Raw genomic sequence first — 23,890 nt, 5'->3', positions numbered from 1 at the left:
CAAAGATATTTAAATGGGAGAAAAAAAAAAAGGAAAGAAAAAAGAAAAAGGGCATAGATTATAGGTGTTGGCATGTAGGAACTAACTAATTAAATTCAGACACATACAACTTAAGAAAAATAAATTAAAATAAACGTCTGTGTTGCTGCAGCTGAAACCTAAAATACAAACTTTTTTTTTCCCTTTTTGTGTGCTGCTGCAGCTAAAGTCGAACAGACTACAACCCCCCTTTTTTTTACACATGTTGAAATGAGAAACCCAACTGAGGGGAGAAGTGACAAAATTTATATTTTCTTATTGGAAACAAATCCCTCGCAAAAGTACAAAAGGAATCAAGATACAGTTCGGCCATAGCATAGACAAGCAAGATAAAGATTCTTGGCCCATTTTTCCTGCAAAACGAAAATAGAATCCGGTTGTGAGACACGGTTCTTGGTCTTTCCTTTCGAAGTCCAGAAGAAAATACCAACATCATTCACCCTAAAAAATTTTACTTATCCTCGAAGGTCCATCAACTTGCTTAAATAAGGTTCATACATACCTTAACATGTGTGCTCGGAAACTGCGAAGTACGCAGAGTTTCCTGAGTTTCATCCCCAGGTTTGCGCCTGGGAATGCTTAGAATAAGAGCAGACTGGTCCCAAGTTGCAGCTGTGGCTGTTATACGGTAACCACTATCCCAACGTCTATGAATGCCCTCGCTTGGATAGAGAAAATCGAGCTCCACAACCTGTATGTTGTAAATAGAGAATGGACATAGCAATTATAAGAATTTACAATGAGGACTAAAGGATATATTACAATGCAAAAGAATATTCAAGAGACTAGAGAAACTTCAAATTAAAAGCACCATGCAACGGAACGGTGATTTGAAAGTGAATGACAAAGGACAAAGACCATGAGTAAAAATTGGAAATAATGTAATTGGAGGAAGAGAAAGAACAGAGATAATATAGGTAGACCTGATCACTGAAGCCAGCATTGCGGGACATGACAACACCCCATCGACTCCCAGCAGTTGCCATCGAGGTCACATGAAACCCTTCTCTCCATTTCTTATTGATCCACTTGAAGGGAAAGGAATCACTTACTTTGTAAGACTGTTGAGAATATTGGGTTCCTGTAAGATATGGTACGAGGTTGGATATTGGAGTACAAACTCGTATCAAAAGATGCATAAAAGTACTAAAACAAGTCTGCAAATATTCCTTTCCCTCACAGAATTTGCTGAAGGCTTACTAGCTGAATTATGGGATGTAACCATTGGATTAAAGCCAGCATCCCCAGTAAAGTTGGGATTTGAGCACAAAAAAACATTTTACTAACTAAGCCAACCTACAACTTCATATCTACCATGCTATTTTCCACACAAACCCACACAAGTAAAGAGTCCTTTTCCTTTTCCTTTTTCTCGTCTTTTTTGTTTTTTTTTTTTGTTGGTTTTTTTCCCTTTTTACTTAAATTTTCGTTTTTTAATTTTTTTTTTCCTTAAATTTTTTCTTCACTTTTTTTCCCTTTTTCGTTTTTTAGTTTTTTTCCTTCCATGTCTTTGTTTCTTTTTTCCTTTTTTTCTTCTCTCTCTTTCAAAAGATGCTTCTGAATGCTAATGCCAAAAGAATCTGACAGCTCTTGGAAGGAAACTTAATTGGACTCGTCAAACTGGTGCGGCTGGGAAAAAAAAAGTATAGCTAATAATGGTAAAGAGAACAAACCTTTAGACATCACAACAAGCGAGCTTCCATTGTTGGCACCCGCAATAGAACTAATGTAATAATTCTTTTCCCATTGCTCCATGATCCATTCCTGTGGTATTTGGAACAGAAAGTGAATCAATTGCCCCAGAAGAACAGTATTCAACACGACCACAAGGACTATAGACAAGACAATCAGAACTAGGTCTAGGATTACACAGCACAAAAAAATACACCTTGTGTAAGAAGAATGGCGAAAGTTCATAAACTTGACTAGTAAAACCAGTTCCAGCATCCATAATAAGTGCCCATAGATTAGAACAAGATGACACGCAACTTATAAGCAGACCATCTGCAACACCTTTATCCACATGTTGTGCCAACCTCGCATCAGCCACATTGTAATGGTACCTAAAGAGACATTAGATCAGCATGTCATCAGGCAACAAAGATTACAGAGAAAGTGGACACTACAATGTCTTGCGCCTTTGACAAGGGACATACCTCCAAAGTAAAGATTGTTATGTCAAAAATTCTATTTCATTTTTCCTTACTTTTGTTTCTCCTCTTTCTTGAGTATGCAGACAATTGGATGGACAGCATACTTATTCATAGCGAGGCAAAGTACACTAACGCTAGAATATATAGAATCATGTGCAAACTATAAGCGGAAGAGTTACAAACATGGATATTGGAGCCAAACCCCTAACTAGATCAGAAAAAAGTAGGCTACGAAAAACCTTATCCTGATAGACCCAAATAGCAACCCAAATTTTACTTTATCCCAAACTACAGTACTTTCTTCCCTGATATCCTAAAAAATTACTACGGTTCCTTTCCAATCATATTTACTGGTCAATATCCTTGTGTAATGACAAGCTCTTTTGTAATGAGATAGTGGTGCTTTGCAGGAGAGGAAAAAACCTCAAACAGCAGCAAAGGCAATATTCATCTGAAGGTAAAATCTAAAATCAAATGCTTGCTTGAACAACATAACATTACGTAGCCACTTATCAAAATATTCTTTTTTTTTTCTGCGACATGTCTTGAATATAAATAAATAGATAGATATTGAGACCTCTAACTTGATGCAGTTAAACCAAAATATGAATGTGGATAGATGCCAGTTTGACCATGTGAAGTTTATATCCAGACTTGCAGTGTATATGCATCTTTCAAGCATTTAAAAAGAAAAATGAAAATGCTGAACATTACTAATAGATAGTAGCAAACCAGTTAGATTTTTTTTTAGGAGACTATTAATAAATTAACAAATTAACGAAAGAGAACTGGGAGAGAAGATGAAGAGTTATCCTCAACCGAACCAAGCTCCCACTATACAGGAAAAACAGCATATAAGTAAACCAAAAACAAAACACCTAGGACAAATCTATAAAAAGTGACCCCAGTTCCTAAGGAACTCCGAAAAAATTGGCTACCCGAATTCTTTATCTCTATATACCTATAACGTGACCCAGTACTTTATTTATCCCAAAGAACCTCTTCGTCTTCCTTTTGGTTCTCAAAATTCTATTGTTCCTCTCCAACCACAAACCCTAAAAAATAGCTAAAACCGCAGCCCTCCACGTTATCAAACCCCCTTTGACTATATCCAGATGGAGGGGAAAAGATCATCACTTCAAAACATCTTTCTAGAGTCGCCAAAGGGAAACCAAACTCCCTAAGTAAGAGAGACCAAATCTTTCTGGAATAAGTACGGTGAAGAAACAAGTGATCAGTCGTCTCCCCATCATTCCTACACAAGTAACACCACCCCGGAGATATCGAAATAAATGGGCTTCGACGTTGCAACGACTCATGAGAATTCATTTTGTTAAGGGCAATCAACCAACAGAAGACTTTAACTTTGCTCAGAGCCCGAGATTTCCATATATTTTTGAAAAAAAAGGAATTGCGGAAATGAAGGATCGCGTGTCAATGAATGGAAAAGTGATTTGACTGAGAATATCCCGTTAGTGCCCGGCTTCCACACCCTGTTGTCTTGAATCGCGCTATGAATTCTGACCCTCACCATGATAGTTGTTAATTCTGACACCTCCCTCAATTCTCTGTCCATTAGTCTCCTTATGAACCCAAAATTCCACAAGCTGACACTTAAGGAATTGTTTTCAGAGATAAATCTTACAATTGGCTGCTCATTAAGGAAACCCTATATAGGGCAGGAAATCTTGGAACACAAAGGTTCACCCTCACTCCAACAATCTTCCCAAAACCAAACAAATTCGCCCAATCCTATCTTCCATTTAATCCTTTGGAAAAAAAATATCAACCACCGAAAGAATTGATTTCCAAGGGCATTCTATTGATGGACTTTTATTTATGAAGTGAATGGAATTAGCATTCTTCAATATCAAAAGGCACATGAAGGAGATTTTGTACGACAAGAAAAAGAGCAGAGTAAGCAACTGTAATGAGGACCACTTACAAAGCTTAAAGGTTCATACACGACCACGCTTGTCTAGCTTTAGGATTCTATTGAGCTTATTGATGCCAAGTTACACTCAATTCCTCACAATCCCTAAATCTGAAGTAAAGAGCCTGAGAATTGAGAGGGGCAGGGAGAGAGAGCCTGAGAGATTGAGGGGGCTATTACAGAGAGAGTTTTAAAAGATATTGAGACATTGAAAATTTTAATAGCAAACCAATTAGATTTACCCAAAAGAGTTTCAAATATGAGAAGCCAAAAGAATCATTCAAATGCAACAAAGAAAAAAAAAATTATGCATAGTAGAGATGCGACCAAAGGTACTTTGATGGGAGAAAATAAAATCGTATAACAAATGGTATTCCACCTCTGTTTCATTGGAAGCCTAGCATTGTAAACTGAAATCCATTGTGTCGCAGGAACTCCTATACGAACCTTCTTCCTTGGTTGCCCGTCATCTTCTTCATCAGCATTCAATCTACTACGCTTTTGTCCAACTTGACTAATAATCTAGCAATGGTTACATTGAAATTATAAATACAAGTATGTATTATGGGAACAATGGAATTCCCAAGAACAAAAGCTAATCCGTATGTTTATACAATTTTACCTTTTGAGCACCGTCAATTTTTAGTGGCCTACCAGCTGGATTTGATCCTATCAAACCTTCAAACAGAGATATTAGCTTCGAATAGTTAGGCTCCTCATCAAATTTCATATTCACCACAATCTCAAGAAACTGCTTAAGAGGTTGAGGGCAGAAGCAGCACAACATTTCTGGAGAAGTTGCCATCTTTTTCTTGCAAACTAGGAATGATTTGTTATCACCCTGAGAGGAACCAGAATAAAAGTAAGTTCCAACAAGTTTATTTCTTTTATTTTTATTTTTATTTTTTTAATGCAAGGCCGGAATGAATCCCGCAACCGCCACCCAACGCCCTGCCCAAACCCCAGTGCCACTACGCCAAACGGTCTTAGGCAGAAAGTTCAAACAAGTTTGATAAAAGAAAAATAATAACAATAGTAAAATCAATTAAGGGACTAAATGCGTTCATTTATCGAGCATACTCTAAAGTAGCATCCCAGGTCATACCTGATAACCTTGCCATGGTAGCCTGCCTCGGAGAAGAAAAATCAGAGTATATGCAAGAGATTCAAGATCGTCTCTTCTACTAGCAGTTCTTCCCAAGTGAGCATGAACGCTAGCATATCGAACAGTTCCTCTAAAGGTTGAACAGAGAGGAATTATAATCATAGTTAAAGAGTAACATGACAAACTACACCCTAAAAGCTGCAATCACAAATTCACCTAAACATGTCAGGACGCTGATCATAGTCAACATGCTGCCCATTAGAGCTGTCTTTCCACTTTGTTGCTGAAAAATCAAGTAATAACAAAGAAAACATAAGAAAGTGAAGCACATGAAACAACTGAAATAAAACTGTAAAGATGAAAGGAACTGTACTCACCTAGACCAAGATCAACAAGAAACAACTTTTTCTCTTGTGGTGTAGATGACTGACCAAGTAAAAAGTTTTCTGGCTTAACATCTCCATGCACATAACTGATAATAAACAGAGTTGTAAGTTGAAATTTCAAAGTACTATTACAAGTAAATAAATAACTCAAGAAGATGCATTCACATACCCTCTTGAGTGCATCTTCTCTAGGATTGACAAGGACTCAACAGCAATACAGGCCACCATCTCCGCAGACATCCTGTATATACATACGTTTCGATAAATATATCTGAAATTAGGTCTCTCAAGTGAAACAATATTGAGTATATAACACGTCTTGAATATGATTATGATAAAAAAAGAAAAGAGAGGGGGGGTGGGGGGTGGGGGGTGGGGGCGGAGAAGAGCTCAGGAACTAATGCGGATGTGGACTATACTGAACACTATATGTCTGCAATAGGTGTCTCCAAAAGGCAAAGGAAAGTAATGGAAAGAATCTATGAAACAAACAAACAAACGTAGCTTCATTAGTTTCAGAGTAGCTAAAATACATAAGTTATGTACTAGCAGATAATATCCATTTCAAAACCCCAGAGATACTCTAGAAACATGCGATACCAAACTTATCGCACAAAGAGAAGTCAATAATTTCCTCTAGAAGCCTAACAACCTCAGCAGCACAAGCCTTTTTGGTTAGGATGTCCATCGGTACGTCATATATCTACCTTAATTCAGTTTTTTTTTTTATTATAAAAATCAGTAAAAGTCTAATACAAGAGAGGAGGATAAGGTATCCTCGCTACTAGAAAAGTAATGAAACAAAAATAAAGTCTTAACAGGCCAAAAATTAGAAACCAATCACATCTTTCCAATGCAAAACAACCAAAGAGAAAGAAAAACCCTTAAAGGCTTCGTCAGACGACACCCATAGGGATGCTGTAAACTTTACAATATAACATAAACGCGTTTAACTGGTTCATTGGATCAAGTATATTGTAATTCACATGATTCTGTGTTCTCTTTTTTCTCTTAAATAAGGGGAAAAACCTTTATGGTGAATAAACAGAAGAATACAAGATTAATACAAGAGAAAAGCTGACACTCAAGAAATAGTTATATAAAACAGCAAATGAAAAACTAGAAACTAAATTACAAAATAACCTTGTGGTTTGCGGTTCTTACCGTTCTTCAACACACCATATTTTCCTAATTAAGTGAATTGCTTCAATTCCTAGGCTAACTTGTTTTAAAGAAAAAAAAATCTTCTTGAGCTTGTCTCCACACAAATTCACAGCACAAGCCTTGCAAATTCAATACTAGCTATTCATCTTAACTCGATGACATAGTTGAATTGATAATCCAAAGATAAAAACTAAAAGACATGGGCAAGTCTTAAGAATAAGAACAGAGCTTTATAATCTAGAATACTTACGCCTGCCCAGAAGAATTCCATACATCCCATAAGCTGGGTCCTAGCATATCCATAACCTACGATACATGTCACAACCAAAAAAGTTCAATCAGTAAAACATATCGAAGAGACAGCAAAGAAGATAGGATACACAAAAAGTTGGCCATACCATAACATAATAATCACCGGATCTTCCTTTATAGTGCACTTTAGGCACCCCATGACTACCACCAAGTGCGCTGTTTTAATTATTAAATAAAATAAAAATCATGAGTTACCAAATATCACTAGAGATGTCTGTGCTTATTTATAGATATTACTGTATTTGGAAAAGAAACTTAAAGCATCATAAGGGGAGCAAAACGGAGAGAGAAGAAAGAAGAAAACAGAATACCGACTTGTACACTTGCCACTCATATGGAGGGCCATAGTTGCAACCTTTGCTGTTCCTGTGCTCAAATTTTAGAGCAACCTGATAAAAGGAGAAACTCAAAAAGAATGTCCTAACATCAGTTTTTTATGCATAACATAATTAATTTTTACACATTGGATATACAGGGTTCTCATAATACAAGGAAACCTGAGCTTAACCAACCTCCATAGCGCTCGGACCAGATGTGCGATCATTGCCACCTGTAACACGACGACCAACAAACACCTGACCAAACCCTCCTTTACCCAACTTTCTCTCTACCTTGTAGAGAGGCGATCCTCCTACTTGAACCTTAAGAAAGGAAAAAAAATACCCAAAACACTTAAAAGATCATGAACGCAACAGCCAACAATGAAAGTTATTTAAAACCTATCTTTTTCTTGTATAATAATTAATTAAAACAAAATCCGTCAATAGCCAATCAGTCCACTGCATAATCTGACCCAACTTCACAATTATGGCATAACCCACTTAATAAATAAATAAGAGAGTAGACAATAAATTAAGTACACACACTTAAGTTGCAGAAGAAGTGCAACCATAAGGAAATGCATGAATACACGCATATGCACAGCATGTATAAAAAAATTAAAAAAAAAGCAACAGCACACCCCAAGCGACGAGGTAAAGAGAAATGAGTCAAGTATTTCCTTTTCCTTCCATTCAAATGATTACTTACTAAATTAGGAATGTAATTCTAACTCCTAATGAATAAGCATACACTTGATCAAACGCTTGATTAGTTGATTCCCTTCCCTATTTCTCTTATTTCCATCTCAAACCGTTACCCTTTCCTTTTCCGATCACAATCCATTATGAATTAGCAAACATGCCCTTAAATTAAAGGCTGAGTCATATATAAAGTATAATATTATGAAATATAGCAACAAAGTTGGAACAGTTTACAAATAGCAAAAATTACAATAATTATTACCTAATTTTGCAGCACAAAACATGAAGATGATTACAATAATTACTACGTAAATCTTTTATTCCTGAAATATTCCAAAAACAATTGCTATTTGTAAACTTTCCTCTTATAAACGTTGCAATTTTTACCAAATTAAACCACTAGATGGTCCGCGCCAAATAACATGGCCAACAAAACTTCAGCAAAAAAAAAAAAAAACGAGCAGCAAGTTAAAACAATTAGAGGAAAACACCAAAACAAACACAACTAGCTGAAGATAAACTCCTCCATTGTTTTCTCTCTTAAAACAAAAGTGCTAAACATGAATTTATCAGAACCAACACCGTAAAAATAATAATAATAATAATAATAAAAAAAACAGAACATACCTTTTCAGGAAAAGGCACAGTAGTGCCCTCGTCTTCTTGCCCAGCAGCCTTATTGGCGCTCAACCCACCACTATCGTCAGCCATAACTGCTTTTCCTGATCCTTCTCTTCGTGCTCCTTCTTCTTCCCCTTCTCCTTCTCCTTCTTCTTCTTCTCCTTCTTCTTCAAAATTCTCTTGACCTTCGGACTCCCTGTCGCTCTCCGATATCACAAGCACCCTACTCTTCTTCGACCTCCTATTCCCTGCTCCCGCGAGTCTTCCTCTTCTCCGCGGCCTCGGCGAGGCCTTCGCTGCGGCGGCGGCTTCTCTCGCGACGGCGGCTCGAGTCTTCACGTAATTCTTCAGAGGAGGTGGAGGAAGAGGGGGAGAATCCGAGTCCGATCCCCTGGCGGCTACCCTAGCGCAGCCTCTGCGGACTCGCCTGCGAAGCTCCGGCATTGCTCAGACCCATAAAATGGTTGAAACGAAGACCTCGACGCTTCGACCATTATCTTAGTCGAGAACGGCAGATAGAGAGGTTGACATAGTTGGAAATAGAAGGAGTTTGTGATGCGAACGGATCGGAATCGTCGGAAACTGAGGACGAATCGGCAGGGGAAGGCCGTTTGAGAGAGGGATTGAATTGGGGGGAGAAGGAAATTAGGGTTTGAACTTTGAAGGAAGAAATTAGTGAAAGAAATGAGAGAGCGAATCCCAATTTCCCAACCTAACTGTTGGATGACGTGGGGAAACGAGAGGAACCGAGCAATCCAAAGGAAAGAGCACCCATCTGGACAATTTCGTCATTTAAACTTAAAAAACTGTTGAAACCTTGTTATTTCACACATTTGAGTTTTCAGTTTTAAATTTTTACAGTAAAAAGCTCCTTAAAAATGTCACAGAAATTTTTTTTTGTTATAATTAAAAGCTTTTAGAAAATATTATATCTTAACTTGAATTAAAAACTCAAATCCGCAAAACAAATAAAGTCATGTTTCAACTGTGATTCAAACCCGCCAAAAAAATTAACGTTTAGTTCATGGATTATAATCATGTGATTAAAATCATTTTTGATTTATGTGTATTTTTTATGAGAGAAAATACTGTAGCGAACCATGAACCATGATTCAAATCATTGTTTGAATCCTCCAACCAAACATCCCTGCTAAAGCATATTTGAAAAATTTAGGGCTTGTTCATTTATATTTTTTGAGTTAGAGTGACTTAAGTTTAGATCTTAATTTAAGTTAAGGCGTATTTGAGTATGATTTGAGTTGGGATTCTAATTTGAGTTTGTGTTTGGATTGGCACATTTTGAATTATAGTTTGAATTGAAAATCTTTTTAAGTTTGTATTTAAGTGGGTCAAAACTTAAATTTGTATTTGGATAGTATTTTAATAAAAACTCAATGGCAATGGAAAATTTTAGTAGGGTATATTGGTGGGATTTTATTCGTATCTTCCTTGTAAACGCATACAAAATTATCTTAATCATAATTAAAACGAAAAATTTATGGCGTTTTTAAGAATAGAAAAAATATTGTTCATTAACTTGAGTTTGAGTTTATAAACTTAAGGTGAAGGGGGGAACTTGAACTCAGATTTTAGGCATAAACTCAAATTAAAACTTAAATTTTACAAAAGAACATGAACTTAAATAAGTTGTAACTTAAGTTTAAACTTTTTTGAGTTAAACTCAAAACGATGGACCTATCTTGTTTGGGTATAAACAAAGTGCTTCAGCCGTTGGATGCGTCTACAAATTCATAAAGAACTCTTTAATGTAAGGGTTTGTTTGTTTTGTGCGTTTAAATTCATAATTTTAATTTCGTTACAATATTTTTCTCTCATAAATAATTTAAATTTTAAATACTAAAATCAATAACACGTGAACTAAACAGGCTCTAAGAGTTTAAAGGAATAATACTTGAAGTGCAGTAAATTTTGATAAAGAAATGTTCGATAAATTAATAATCTCTATTATTAAATAAAATCTTTTGATATTGCCAGTATACTAAATCAATAATCTCGTTAAATGTATAAGATAATAATTTTTTTAAATATCTTTAGGGTTCAATAAAAATATAAATTAATAATTAATTAAATACAAAAAATAATAATAAATAACATATAAAATTCATGGACTTTTTTAATTATTAAATTTGAAAAATACGTAAATCAATTTTATATCTATGTATGTCTTTATTATCATTCTATATACAATACACTTACATTAATTTTTGAGCTTCTATGTAAATGTATATAACATTTATTATATATACAAGATAACTTTTGAAATTCTATTTATAAGCATGTTAATTTTGACTACATCCATTTTTTTAAATTTATTTATAACTCATACATAAATTTTAGTTAAAAGAATAATACATGTACCAAAATTATAAATATTATTAAAGTATAAAACTTTTCTTAAATTATAGATCTCGTTCATTTCGCCGATTCGAGTTTTATTACAGTAAAAAGCTCTAAAAAACAATCACATTTAACTTTTTTACTACAATAAAAAATTCTCACACAAAATTATATCTTAACTCAAATTACAAATTCAAATCAGCAAAATAAACGAGCCTCTAGCCTTTTCAACTCAACTCTCGGTCTCTCAGAGTCACAGGTAGAGCAAAGCAGACAATAATGAAATCCCTCATACCACGACACCTCAAACTCCAACTCCCGCACTCTTCCCAAGCATTCTTCTCTTATTCTTCTTCATCAGCATCGTCTTCTTCTTGTTGCCGTTCTCTAACCGAAGATGAATTGGCTAAGATCAACCTCCTCCTCCCACGCCTCTGCCTCTCCGACGACCTCAAAACCGCAACCCGTCTCGCCACCGCCGCCCTCCTCACGAACCCACCTCCGAAATCCCTCTCTCTCTCTCCCCTCCTCCTCTTCCTCGCCTCCCTCCCCAACGACACCTCTCTCCCCATGTCCCTCCTCACCCGCCTCCGCCACTCCCCTCCCTCCCACCACCGCCACGTCGTCCCCATCGCCACCGCCCTCGCCTCCTCCTACTTCCGCGCCGCCAATCCCAAGCAGGCCTTCAAGCTCTTCAACTGGCTCGTCAGGCCCGGCTCGCCCTTCGTTCTCGATCGCACGTTTTGTGGGGTTTTGGTTAATGGGCTTTGCCGCAACGGGATGCTGCTTGAGAGTTTGAAGGTCTTGAGGGCAATGGTGGCCTCCTCCAATGGCGGTAACCGATGTGAAGAAAGTTTTGGAAGGTTGATTTGTAGGGGATTCTTGAGGGAAGCGAGGGTTTGGGAGGCGGTGGAGTTGAGTCAGGCTTTGGATTATCATCATCATCGGGATGAAGATGATAATAAGGTTTTGCTGGTGTTGGATCGGATTATTCAGAACTGGACTGATTAGTTACCCTACAGGTATGCTATCTTTTCTTCTTGTTTTTTTTTTTTTTTAATATTGTTTTTGACATGGCTTGAAATTTGCTTCCAAGTACGATTTGTGATCCAACTTTTTTTTTTTTTTTTGTCTAGAATAGTGACTTTAACTTTGAGTAAGCAAACCAACTTGGTTGTCATTCTTTGGTTCACGCATTCAAATTAGTGAGTCTGATTTATCGGTAGAAAACGTGTGAGGAATAAATTTTTAAATATAAATTCTTTGTGAAATGAAAAACAGCGCAGAATCAGAATATGTGTGATAGAAGGAACTATGGCACTTGCCACTGACTTATTAAATTGTCCAAGAAAACCCTCAGGTGGCGGAGAAAATTAGAAGAGGTATTAGTTCAAGAAGTTTGTCTAAAATTGCTAACCAATGCAAGATGTTGCTCCGAAAATAATTAGTGCTCTTGTCCTAAGAATGGACAAATAATCGTCGTTGCAGGCTTTATCTAGTGGTAAATTCACACCTTGCCTCCAATGTTTAGGTTTGAAATCAAAAAAAAGGCAAAGAGTCGGGAGATAATGCTTCTTTCCTTGAAAATATATTAGATAAATAGAAAGATGATGCACAATTAGAGGGTAGTTTAGGCAGCCAAAACTATATACCAGACAGGATACTCACGCCAGTAAAGTTGAAAGAAAAATGAGAGTTTTGATTGCTAAAGATTGAATATAGCAAGGAGGGGATGTTCTTTTTAGAGGATGTCTCATCCTCTTTCCATTGTAATTGATTTTTCATCAAGGAAGTTTTCTTATCAAAATAGAAAAAATAACAAGGAGAGGATGAAAAATAAAGCCTTAGGATATTGAAATATCTTAACGACTTCCTAAGTTATGGAAATAAGAAATGAACAATCCTCTGTGGATTCCTTGAAAAGTCAGCTGAAATTGTTTGAGTTCTCTTTGTCAGTTCTTATAGTTTTCACCAATCCATTGGATTGCCAGGAATTGCGAACTCTGTAGAAATGTGCAAAAGGAACAGTTGTAGGAGAAGCAAGATCGCATTAGGTTGTCCAAGCGAAAGCTAGAAAATAAGCGCACTTTTATTTCAACCACTTGCACTTCAACTCATTTATCTCATAAAAGAAATGCAAGTTTTAAGCAATACCTGTCACTTGGTGAAACTTGTTACAGTTGTTAAGTTGTGGAGCCTAATTATTGTCCTAACATGGAGATCACACACAGATTGATCTTGATGGGACGTTGTTTTTATGGTTAACAGAGTTAGAGAAGAAAAAAAAAACCGCAGAGTTTGAGAGGATACAATATTTTATTGCATTCAGTAGTATAGAACTAGGACGTCTAATTCCTAATAATAAATTCCAATTCTGCATCAAACCAAACATATCCTTGGCACAATATATAGAGTATTAAGCTGACAAAAAAAAGCTAGTTAGGGTTTCCTTTTCAAGGCAGCTCTGATGCACTTGAGCATGCGAACTATTTCCAACAGTAAAGCTAAACTCGTTCATCTATTTTGAAATTTGCTGTTGATTTAACTTTTTATCTCATGTGGTTCTCAATCATTCACCACCTTGGAAACTATTATAGTAACACGAGTGGATATAAGATGATAAATTACAAACAATGAATTTCTGGGAAAGCTCTAATACGTTTGACTGACTTCTATTGTTTACTCTTTTTTGCATCTGTATATGGCACAGCATCTTGCAAATTGATCTTTAAGAGATGTCGAATAATATAGCTGTTCTCGCACCAAAATGAGGATTTTTGTCACAGATGAAGAGTAGTTCTTGAGGTGTTCTTATTGTCCTTGTGTTTAAGGAAACTCCTCTGTTTTGAATGCAATGCAAAGCGTGATTGCAAAAATGTTTGGCGGAGCCGGAAGTCTTGTAGAGCTTCTCCCTGCAAGCAACTGCAAGTAGAGCTCCAACATTATCTTGTCTTTTCTTGGCCTCCTGTTTTTGGATCATCCGACGACGCACGAAAAACCTGTGTGGATTGTTTTCTCATCCCTTCATGCTACGGAAACTAAGAGCAGATTCTACGAGACGCAAGGCTATGAAGACAACATGCTTATCTGCATTTCTTTAGCTGTATGCAGGAATTGAAGCTGTTTCACCCCGAATATATATATATATATACACACATATATATATATCTATATAAATTTACAATTTTATGCCTTGCATTTTGGATTTATCATAGAGTTAGAAGTAACTCTACATTTTGGATGTTTTCAAAATATATCTCCGAATTTCATTTTTCATATCAAATTTGTACCTTTTCTAGGTGGAAAGCTGGTTTTGACAATTTATCCCTCCAACTTTATAGATAAACATGTAATGAGACACTAATTGACAAATTGCCCTTTACAATTTAGCATGAAAATTCAATTTTTATGATTTTTTTTTCTTTTTTTTTTATTCAGCATTATGCATTATTCAACTTATTTGTTCTCTACGAGTGACATATGCTCAAATTTTCATCTAGTATTGTGGATGACATTTGTTCTAGAGGTCTCTTAGGGTCCGTTTAGTTCGTGGATTCGAGTTTTTAATTTGAGTTAATATATGATTTTATGTGATAGTTTCTTACTCTAACAAAAAGTTAGATGTAACTGTTTTTGAGAGTTTTTTTCCTGTAGCAAAACTTGAATTCTAAACTTGAATCGGTGAAATGAACGGGACTTTAATTTCGATCAATCGGAGTTTGAGGTGTTGAAAGAGCCGTACGTACGTGTGATTATGATGTGTCTTTTTAGCTTCTTAGTGTTAGAACCCGGTGCACGTATATTAAATTTTGGGTAAATTATACGAATGGTCCCCAAACTCTTTAAAAGGTGACAATTTGGTCCTAAACTTTTTTTTTGACGAAACAAACCCTAAATTATTTAAAATGGTGCAATATAGTCTTTTTCGTCAAATGTCATTTAAAAAATAATGGCACAGTGCACGTGAGATACACGTGGTCTATATTTTGGCTAGAAAGACAAAAATGTCCTTAATTATTGTTATCACGCGACTTCTTCGAACGGCGACCGCCATTGCTTCCACCAGCAAACCCGGCCGCAACCAGCGAGTCCTTCTGCAACCATTTCACCGGCGTCGGCGTCGGCGTCGCCTTCCGGTCCTTCAACCTCCAATGGCAAAACCTTATCTGCACATAACCAATCGTGAGAGGCTTTTTCTTCTCTCCCTCTAAACCAACCTCCATTGCTAACTAAAAAGAAAAAACTTTTTTTTTTCAATCGGTAATCAATCTAAAACAGGCATCATCATTTACTCTCCTATTCTGCTCCGATCAAAAAGCTAAAATCTCGATTCATTCCATCATTAGAAAAATATTAAAATACACTGCTCGAAACAACGGGTGCGTTTGGAACTCGTTCCAAAATGATTTTATTTTTTGTATGAAAATAAAAATGAAAAAGTTTTCAATATCAGATAAAAATCATTTTTGAAAATGTGTTTGATAGTTTTATCAAGAGATTATTTTCAATATAAAAAAACCCATTAATGTCTCTCTCTCTTTCTCTCTACTTAAGAGAGGAGAAAACGAAAATAAAAAATAAAAAACGACTAAAAGTCATTTTTTATTTCTCTCTCATTTTATTCTAAACAAAAAAATCGTTTTCATTTCCGTTTTTTGTCTTTATTGCGCCAAACGCCGTTTTAAAAAAGTTTTCATTTTTTATTTCTCAAAAAACGTGAAAAATAAAAACAGAATCAATTCCAAACACGGCTAACATTTCAAGCTTCAATTAACTTCCGAAGCAAAAGAATTATTTTTCCTCTTCTAAACCTAAGATTGTAATAAATGTCGTGAACAAAAATAAGAGAATGGGTTTGGATTGACCGTAGGGAAGGTGTTGCTGGTATACGAAATCAGCATGCAGGTTTTGCCAACAGCACCATCATAGACCGTGGCGCACTTTATGAACCTCCACGCGCTCATCTCTAACCTCGAAGCACCAGATCTCCACTCTACCAACAAATGCTCAAGAAATGATCACCAAAAACTCCATAAAAAAAAACCATATAAAATTATGAAGAAGAAGAAGATCCCAAACGCTGTTGAAGTTTCGAAGCCCTAACCCTAGAATACAGGTACAGAGATAGAGAAAGAGAGAAAGAGAACTAGGCTTGGTATTTTACTAAAATACCCTCTTTAATAAGATCATATGCATTGTACATGATTAATTATGTTAAAAATGTAACATAATTTGACAGAAATGACTACATTACACCATTTTAAATAATTTGAGATTCATTTCAGAAAAAAAAAATTTTAGAGACTAAACTGTTACCTTTTAAAAAGTTTAGGGATCATATAATTTATCCTTAAAAGTTTTAAAGGACAAGTTGTTAAAACCATATAAATTCAAGAATAAATGTATAAAATACATTATATTTTTTGAGGTCATTCCAGCCTAAATTAGCGTGTCTTTTTTTTCTGAATAAATTAGCATGTATTTGATTTGAAATATGATTACTGTTTCTCTTTCTTCTTCTTTTTTTGGGAGACGGAAAAAAATAGAGTTTGTATCTATTTATACAAAAATAATATAATTCTATATAAGCAGCGTTTCCTAAAATTGAAAACAAAAAAAAACACACACACACACACTCATATAAAAGTGTCAATGCACTCATCTTTTCGCTTCTATATGAATTCAAGCTCACCCGACTTTTTAAAAAAGAAAAAAAAAAGTCATATGATTAATCATTAGTTTATAAGTTTGAAATTCAAACTACGGAGAAAAACATCAGAATGAAAATATTTAAACTGTGATTCAAATCAATGAATTATGGAAAAAATTAAAACCATTCGTTCAGCTTTGTACCTACTTGCAGAACTGCCCTTCAAATCATCCAAACTTGGACGAAAGAATCAAATTTCTTTAATTAACTAAATTCACAATAATATACTTTAGGATATGTTGCTAGTTTTATAATACTTTGATGAAAGTTTTTCTTCTTATTTATTTATTTATGGAATAAAATCATCTTGTTATCTTGTATTATAGCAAAACATGTTCTTAATATCGTATATTTTTAATAGTATTAAAATAGTACATCAATATTTTTAAAAAATATCTTGTTGGTACCTTAAAGTTGATTTTTAACGTAAAATGACTTTAATATCTTTCTATTTAACTAATCAAAAAATAATAAATTGAGAAAAAATTATAAAAACAATTTAAAACATTTAAAATTAAGGTCATTTTATATTTCAAAAATAAGCTTTAAGATATCAAAAATGTGTTTTTAAAAACGTCGAGGTACCATTTTAATATTATAAAAAACAGAATGTATCAAGATCATGTTTCGCTATAACACATGTATCAAAATGATTTTATCCTTTTAAATTTATGAAAAATGGAGAATTTACCTTGATAGTACATGAGTCTAGACTTTTACCATTTACTCTTGATAAATACCATTTTATTAGTGTAATTATTTAATTAAAAAAGTTATGAATTAAGAATAAAAGATAAAAATTTTGACCTATACACTTTCAAAAGATCCTTTATTTATTTTTTGTTCAAGGACTGAGGGGTTGTTCTTTTGCAACGAAACTCATAAAAAGTTTAAACTCAAGTTACAGCTTTATTCAAGTTCATGTTCTTTTGTAAAATTTGAGTTTGAACTCGAGTTTAGGGCTAAACTCGAGTTCAAATTTCCCCTTCAACTCGATTTTAGTGAAACTGATATTAGTGTTTGGTAAATCTCCTTAAAAGTGTTTTTTGAAGAATTTTTGAAAAATCTATAGCCAAAATCAGAAGCAGCCCAAAGTCAACTTTAACTTTTAAATTGTGCGGGAATCAACATAGTACAATTAATAAAACTTTCATAATACCCATAATACCCCTAATGAAATTTAAAATTTATATTCTCAATTTAAAATTCAAACTCGTAATATAATATAATACTGATTATATATTATATTGTAATTATATATATTATATTATAATATAATATATATAATTACAATATAATATATATTTATTATTATATTTAATACAATATAATTAAACTATTATTCAATAACATATTATATAATTATATAATATGTTATTGAATAATAGTTTAATTATATTGTATTAAATATAATAATAAATATATATTATATTGTAATTATATATATTATATTATAATATAATATATATAATTACAATATAATATATATTTATTATTATATTTAATACAATATAATTAAACTATTATTCAATAACATATTATATAATTATATAATATGTTATTGAATAATAGTTTAATTATATTGTATTAAATATAATAATAAATATATATTATATTGTAATTATATATATTATATTATAATATAATATATATAATTACAATATAATATATATTTATTATTATATTTAATACAATATAATTAAACTATTATTCAATAACATATTATATAATTATATAATATGTTATTGAATAATAGTTTAATTATATTGTATTAAATATAATAATAAATATATATTATATTGTAATTATATATATTATATTATAATATAATATATATAATTACAATATAATATATATTTATTATTATATTTAATACAATATAATTAAACTATTATTCAATAACATATTATATAATTATATAATATGTTATTGAATAATAGTTTAATTATATTGTATTAAATATAATAATAAATATATATTATATTGTAATTATATATATTATATTATAATATAATATATATAATTACAATATAATATATATTTATTATTATATTTAATACAATATAATTAAACTATTATTCAATAACATATTATATAATTATATAATATGTTATTGAATAATAGTTTAATTATATTGTATTAAATATAATAATAAATATATATTATATTGTAATTATATATATTATATTATAATATAATATATTTTAGTCGTAATTTTTAACTATCCATAGTAATTCAACCTCATAATTTATCAAACGCTATTACATTGAATTTAGAACCAGCACAGCTACTATAATTATAGTTTACTAAACACTCAGCTGCCTTTTCTTTCAACACAGCTAAAAATAATTTTTCCAAAATCTACAACAATACTAAAAACTAAGCCATAATCCCATCATGAGCAAACAGCATCAGGAGGCGCTTCATCAGGAATCTAGCGAAGAACAAACAAGACAACAATTGGAAAACAAGTAACCTATAAAATCATGCTCCCCGTAACACTAAAGGGCTCTCGAAATTACCTCTCCGGGACTCCACTTGGTTCTTAACCATACACTCGTATCCACTCCAGAGAGTTCCGCATTTTGCGTGTAATTTCTGTAAAAGTGGTAAAACAAGCCAAAGTAAGCATGATAACCAATATAATTTCCACAACCCAAGCACAAATTGCGACAGAATTCACGAACAACTTCTATTGAAAATTATATCCAACCATGACACTAGAAAAAGGACATTTCAATTAAAGAAGCAAGCAACAAAATCATTCAATTAAGCTATAAAATCTTATGGCATTCCTAAAGACAATGGAAATTAAGACTCTTACGTCTGCTGAACTTCTCCATTTGCATTAGAATTAGGGTTGAGCCCCATGAAAAGGCCAGGTGATGGGTTATTAGTTGCTCCGGGATTTTGGGCTGGCACTGCTGATGGGATAACTGGGTTACTTTCAGCTCTCACGAAACTATTATTTCCAAAGACCGACGGAGAGGAGGTAAATGGACTTGCTGCAGTAGGGGCAGGAAATTGGTCACCAGATGAAACTGGAATATGACAGCTAGAGAACTCAAACGGAAAAACACCACCACTGAAAACCTTTGAATATGTACCTTGAATTTCAGATGACAAAGATTTTGTCCCAAAAGCACTTGGAGTCTGACTAGAAACCCCAAAAGGACTCGGCGCAAGGAAAGCATTGTTGGAAGGTGCAGGCGGCCTGAGAAAGAACAACTTAACAGATCACGAAAGTCCGGAGAAGAGCAGTAAAGCAAGGCTTCCGTTTCAATACAATTCCATGTGATGCTAAATATTCAAACTTCCACATGTACATATTCATTGCCAGAGGTTACATTATGGTTTCTTGCATGAAGAATTCAAGAATTTATGGTTGACAGGTGGTCTTTTGGATTCTTAAAACCTCCAACTTATTTGAGACATTTTTTTATATGTTTATTTATAACAATCCACTTATTCTTGTAAGTTACCATCTTTTGGTGCATTTCTCAAGAGTATACGTGATGGAGAATAGGATATGTTTTTTCTTCAATTTTTAGTTTTGATGAGATCAGGAATCTAAGATTACATTTATCCACTGGGAGTTCAGGACTATGTTTATCTTCTGTTATGTTTTATTTCTTTATAAATAAACCTAGTTTCGTTATAGAGAACAAAGATAAATGAGATATCCATCCAAGATAAAGTCAGGACAGTCAGGATTTATTTATTTATAAAATAAATAAATAAATACACCTAGTTATTGTATTTTCAATTCAGACCTGCTTGACAAATGAATATTGAGATTTCAGATTTCTCTCCTCTTGAGTTCTCATTGTCTCTTTAATCCTTATTGATTCTGTTTCACCATCTCAATCCTATCTCCCTTTTTGTTTCTACATCAATATGAGTATTTATTCTCTCAGTTCAAACCTCACAACTTTCTTTGTTCAAGCTAAGCACTTGTGTGAATCGATCAATGACCAGCTATTGGGATGCACCTTAGCCAGCATTTTGTCATGTTTTGGAGACTGGCCACTACTACCTTCGTTACTGGATTAAGTATCCTGAGGGGACTAAATCAGTTTCAAGGACAGAAATTGTCACATTGATCATAATAGTTTGATTATTTTTCTGTATTTTCAGCTAGATAACTATATGGTTAACAGAAAGCTTACGTTTGCCTGCACACTCATTCATCATGTGAGTGACTCTATGTATCTATGAATGCCCAGATATTTTTCTTCCATGCATTTTGTAATTTCTACTTGCATTTATTTCATTGTGCCTATTGTCCAACACATAAGGTTTCTATGACAGTAATGGAATAAACAGAGGTAGTTTCAGTTTTAAGCAGGTATCATGATATTCATAAATTAAGCAGATACAAATCTCAAAAGAGAAAGACATGCCTTGGCCCAGATGCCACGTTGAGTGATGCACCCAGTTGACTAAAGGTCGAGACCGAAGTAGGGGCACTATTTTGTGCAGGTTGTGAAAATGCATTTGGACCCATACCGGGAAAAGTGTTTTGGTTAGCGGGAGTTAAGCTCGGTCGAACTGCATGGGGCTTGCAAAGGTTCTCAAATTCTCGTAGCTTGGAACTCAGTAAATTCCACTCTCTATCAACCTGTACAAAAATACAATAACTTGTGAGAGCGTCATGAAAGAGTAATACTGTAAGGATTTTAGATAGTTAAAGAGATGACGATTTGCATCAAAAAGCTTCTCGGATATCCGCAAGAACTGCGAATATCAACATATCTGATATCTCTATAAGAATAACCAAATGCTAGTAGTTCTTACTATTGACTGAAAGCTCAAACCACGCTTAGCATCGTCATATGCTGCTGCCCTCAGTTCTTCGTAGCTAATATCCCCAACAATGTCACAAGGAGCACTAGAAGAAAACAATTCAAAAATTGCTTCATACCATAGATAATTCTAATTCTAAATCATTGAAAGAAAGGATCGGTTAAAATGTACATCTGATTGTAGACAAGATAATACAAGTAGAAAGAAATACAAATAAAAAAGTAAATCCCACTCAACCAAAATGTTACAGCCTGTTTTGCAGCAACCAAAAATTGACAAATAAATAACAGCTTTTCTCTTCCACATCATATCGCAAGCTTCTTACTTATGAGAAAACATATCGTGTAAGTTTAACATTCTTAGGATTATCTCAGAAACTTGTTTATGGTATCTACTCGTCAGCGACTACTTTCGACGTTTTCCCTCATAGTCTCAACTGCTAAATAATATTCTTTGGAACTTTCATATTGCCTATGTGAAATGTGGCTAGTCAAACATACTTTTTCCAGTGACCGTAACACGTAAGCTTCCAAAGGGGTCTTTCGTGCTCAAAATCTTCAACAATTATGCGTCTGCAGGACTCGGGATCTGTACACCTTCGGATTTTATATTAATTCACAATGGATTAGCCGTGTTATTTAATATGGCAATAAGAATGAAACAGATCCAAAAAGCGACGCGCAAACAAAATAAAAACTTACTTGTGGTTAGCTTGGGCCTGACTTTCGGATTGCCGTGAAGCTGGGGCAGTCCCAGTAGACACAGGTGAAAACCGAGTCCATGTGTTCTCGAAGGGCTGACCAAAACGAGAAAAATCTTAAGCACCAACTTTTACAAATACTAAGAAACTGTTATCAGTTTGTTAAATCAAGGCATTTCCATATCAATTCCAGATAGTCATCACTGTCGTTCTCAGTTATAACATTTATCTCCACATAACAAGAACACCCATCATAACTAACAGCTAATTTATTCAGGAAAAAAAAAAGAAAGAAAGAAACCTTATTAAAGGGTTTTTGTTGAGAATTGTTCTGAACACCGAAACCATAAGGATTGGACTTTTGGGGTTGAAATGAGACAGATTGAGCCCCAGCACCGAATAAATTATTGGGTCTTTGTTGTTGCGGATTCACATGAAGAAACTTACATCGTTGGCCAAACTGGCAGCTGAAACAGACAAACCAAACAACATTTGAAACTCAATCATGGGGTTTCAAAGTAAACAAACATCTTTAGCACTTGATAAGCAATTTTCTCAGAGAAAAGTTCACAAACTGTAATACAAACTCTTTTGGGTTATATGCTAATTTAGAGGGAAAAAATAAATAAAAATTAAAAGGACCTTCCACGCTGAAAGTTTCGGCAGAGCTCTTGCTGCACAGGCATCTGAACCTCTTTCAACACTCTCCAGTCGCAGAGAAATTTCAACAACTTTACAGGATGATTTCTTTTGTTTAAATCAACCCCTTTTTTTTCTGCTGAAGAGACCAGAGAAGCGTTCAGCAATTGATTGTCGGTGTCTTTGTTTTGGGAAAATTGGCTTCAGACTCGAATTCGTATACAGAGAGCTTCTGCTATGCGTAATATAAGGGGTGTGCATACCAGTTTTGATAGTTCGGGGGCTACAGTGACAAAAGTGCAAAAGTCCGGAGTAAAAATAAAATTTATCCTTTAATGTTAATAAAAAATTTAAGTTCTAAAAACCATCTCTAATATAAATATTAATGTCAATTATATATTTGACATAAAAAATATGATAGATTAAGTTGTTTTTATTCTACTCTAATACATAATGATATTTAAAATGTAAAATATTTTTTTCCCATAATTATTAAATTTTAAAAGTTGTAAAAGTAAATTTTTATTTTTAAAGTAATAAAAAAATACAATAATTACAATAATTACATAAAAGAAAGTAAACATTTTAATCAATAACAATCAAATACTAAATTTTTCATATGATATATTTTGTGAAAAATTTATCACAACATATGAGAAAATGTGATATAGTAAATAATATTATATTAAGGAGTGTTTTTCACCCTCAAATGCTGAATTTATAATTGACACATCAATTATGACATTATAATAGAGATGTTCTAAGTTATTTTATATTTGGTACTATACCAAGTAGAAAAGAGAGATGAATTTAGGATAAAAGTTTGAAAAATATTGTCATGCCCCGGGGCAGGGGTCGGTGACGTGGAGCTCGATTAGGGGTTAAACGCATGATGATAAAAGAAATTCCCAACGAGCCCCACACTTAATTAAAATAAATCAC

At 33.8% G+C, this 23,890-nt stretch overlaps 3 protein-coding genes across 3 annotated transcripts; 1 reads left to right on the top strand and 2 right to left on the bottom strand.

Moving 5' to 3' along the window:
* Positions 1-32: 32 nt before the first annotated feature.
* Positions 33-9,480, bottom strand: LOC21388648 (casein kinase 1-like protein HD16). Its single transcript, XM_024163439.1, has 16 exons — positions 8,742-9,480; positions 7,605-7,733; positions 7,408-7,481; positions 7,179-7,248; positions 7,031-7,086; positions 5,786-5,857; positions 5,608-5,702; positions 5,447-5,513; positions 5,231-5,360; positions 4,748-4,966; positions 4,505-4,647; positions 1,928-2,102; positions 1,713-1,803; positions 963-1,120; positions 542-730; positions 33-392 (listed from the first exon to the last, which is right to left on the bottom strand). The coding sequence occupies exons 1-16, from the start codon at positions 9,177-9,179 to the stop codon at positions 333-335; spliced, it is 2,166 nt and encodes a 721-aa protein (XP_024019207.1). The 5' UTR covers positions 9,180-9,480; the 3' UTR covers positions 33-332.
* Positions 9,481-11,332: 1,852 nt separating this feature from the next.
* Positions 11,333-14,266, top strand: LOC21388647. Its single transcript, XM_010094857.2, has 2 exons — positions 11,333-12,115; positions 13,804-14,266. Exon 1 carries the CDS (start codon positions 11,373-11,375, stop codon positions 12,102-12,104), a length of 732 nt encoding a protein of 243 aa, XP_010093159.1. The 5' UTR covers positions 11,333-11,372; the 3' UTR covers positions 12,105-12,115; positions 13,804-14,266.
* A 4,853-nt stretch (positions 14,267-19,119) lies between these two features.
* Positions 19,120-23,182, bottom strand: LOC21388645 (zinc finger CCCH domain-containing protein 16). Its single transcript, XM_024163451.1, has 10 exons — positions 22,952-23,182; positions 22,611-22,776; positions 22,311-22,405; positions 22,110-22,205; positions 21,601-21,694; positions 21,207-21,424; positions 19,911-20,017; positions 19,628-19,808; positions 19,326-19,401; positions 19,120-19,237 (listed from the first exon to the last, which is right to left on the bottom strand). Exons 1-10 carry the CDS (start codon positions 22,993-22,995, stop codon positions 19,199-19,201), a joined length of 1,116 nt encoding a protein of 371 aa, XP_024019219.1. The 5' UTR covers positions 22,996-23,182; the 3' UTR covers positions 19,120-19,198.
* Between the last annotated feature and the right edge of the window lie 708 nt (positions 23,183-23,890).

Source organism: Morus notabilis, unplaced genomic scaffold, assembly GCF_000414095.1.
Source record: "Morus notabilis unplaced genomic scaffold, ASM41409v2 Scaffold435, whole genome shotgun sequence".
Classification (NCBI taxonomy): domain Eukaryota; kingdom Viridiplantae; phylum Streptophyta; class Magnoliopsida; order Rosales; family Moraceae; genus Morus; species Morus notabilis.
Note: the sequence above shows the minus strand (reverse complement) of the source record. Positions and strands in the feature narration are given on the sequence as shown.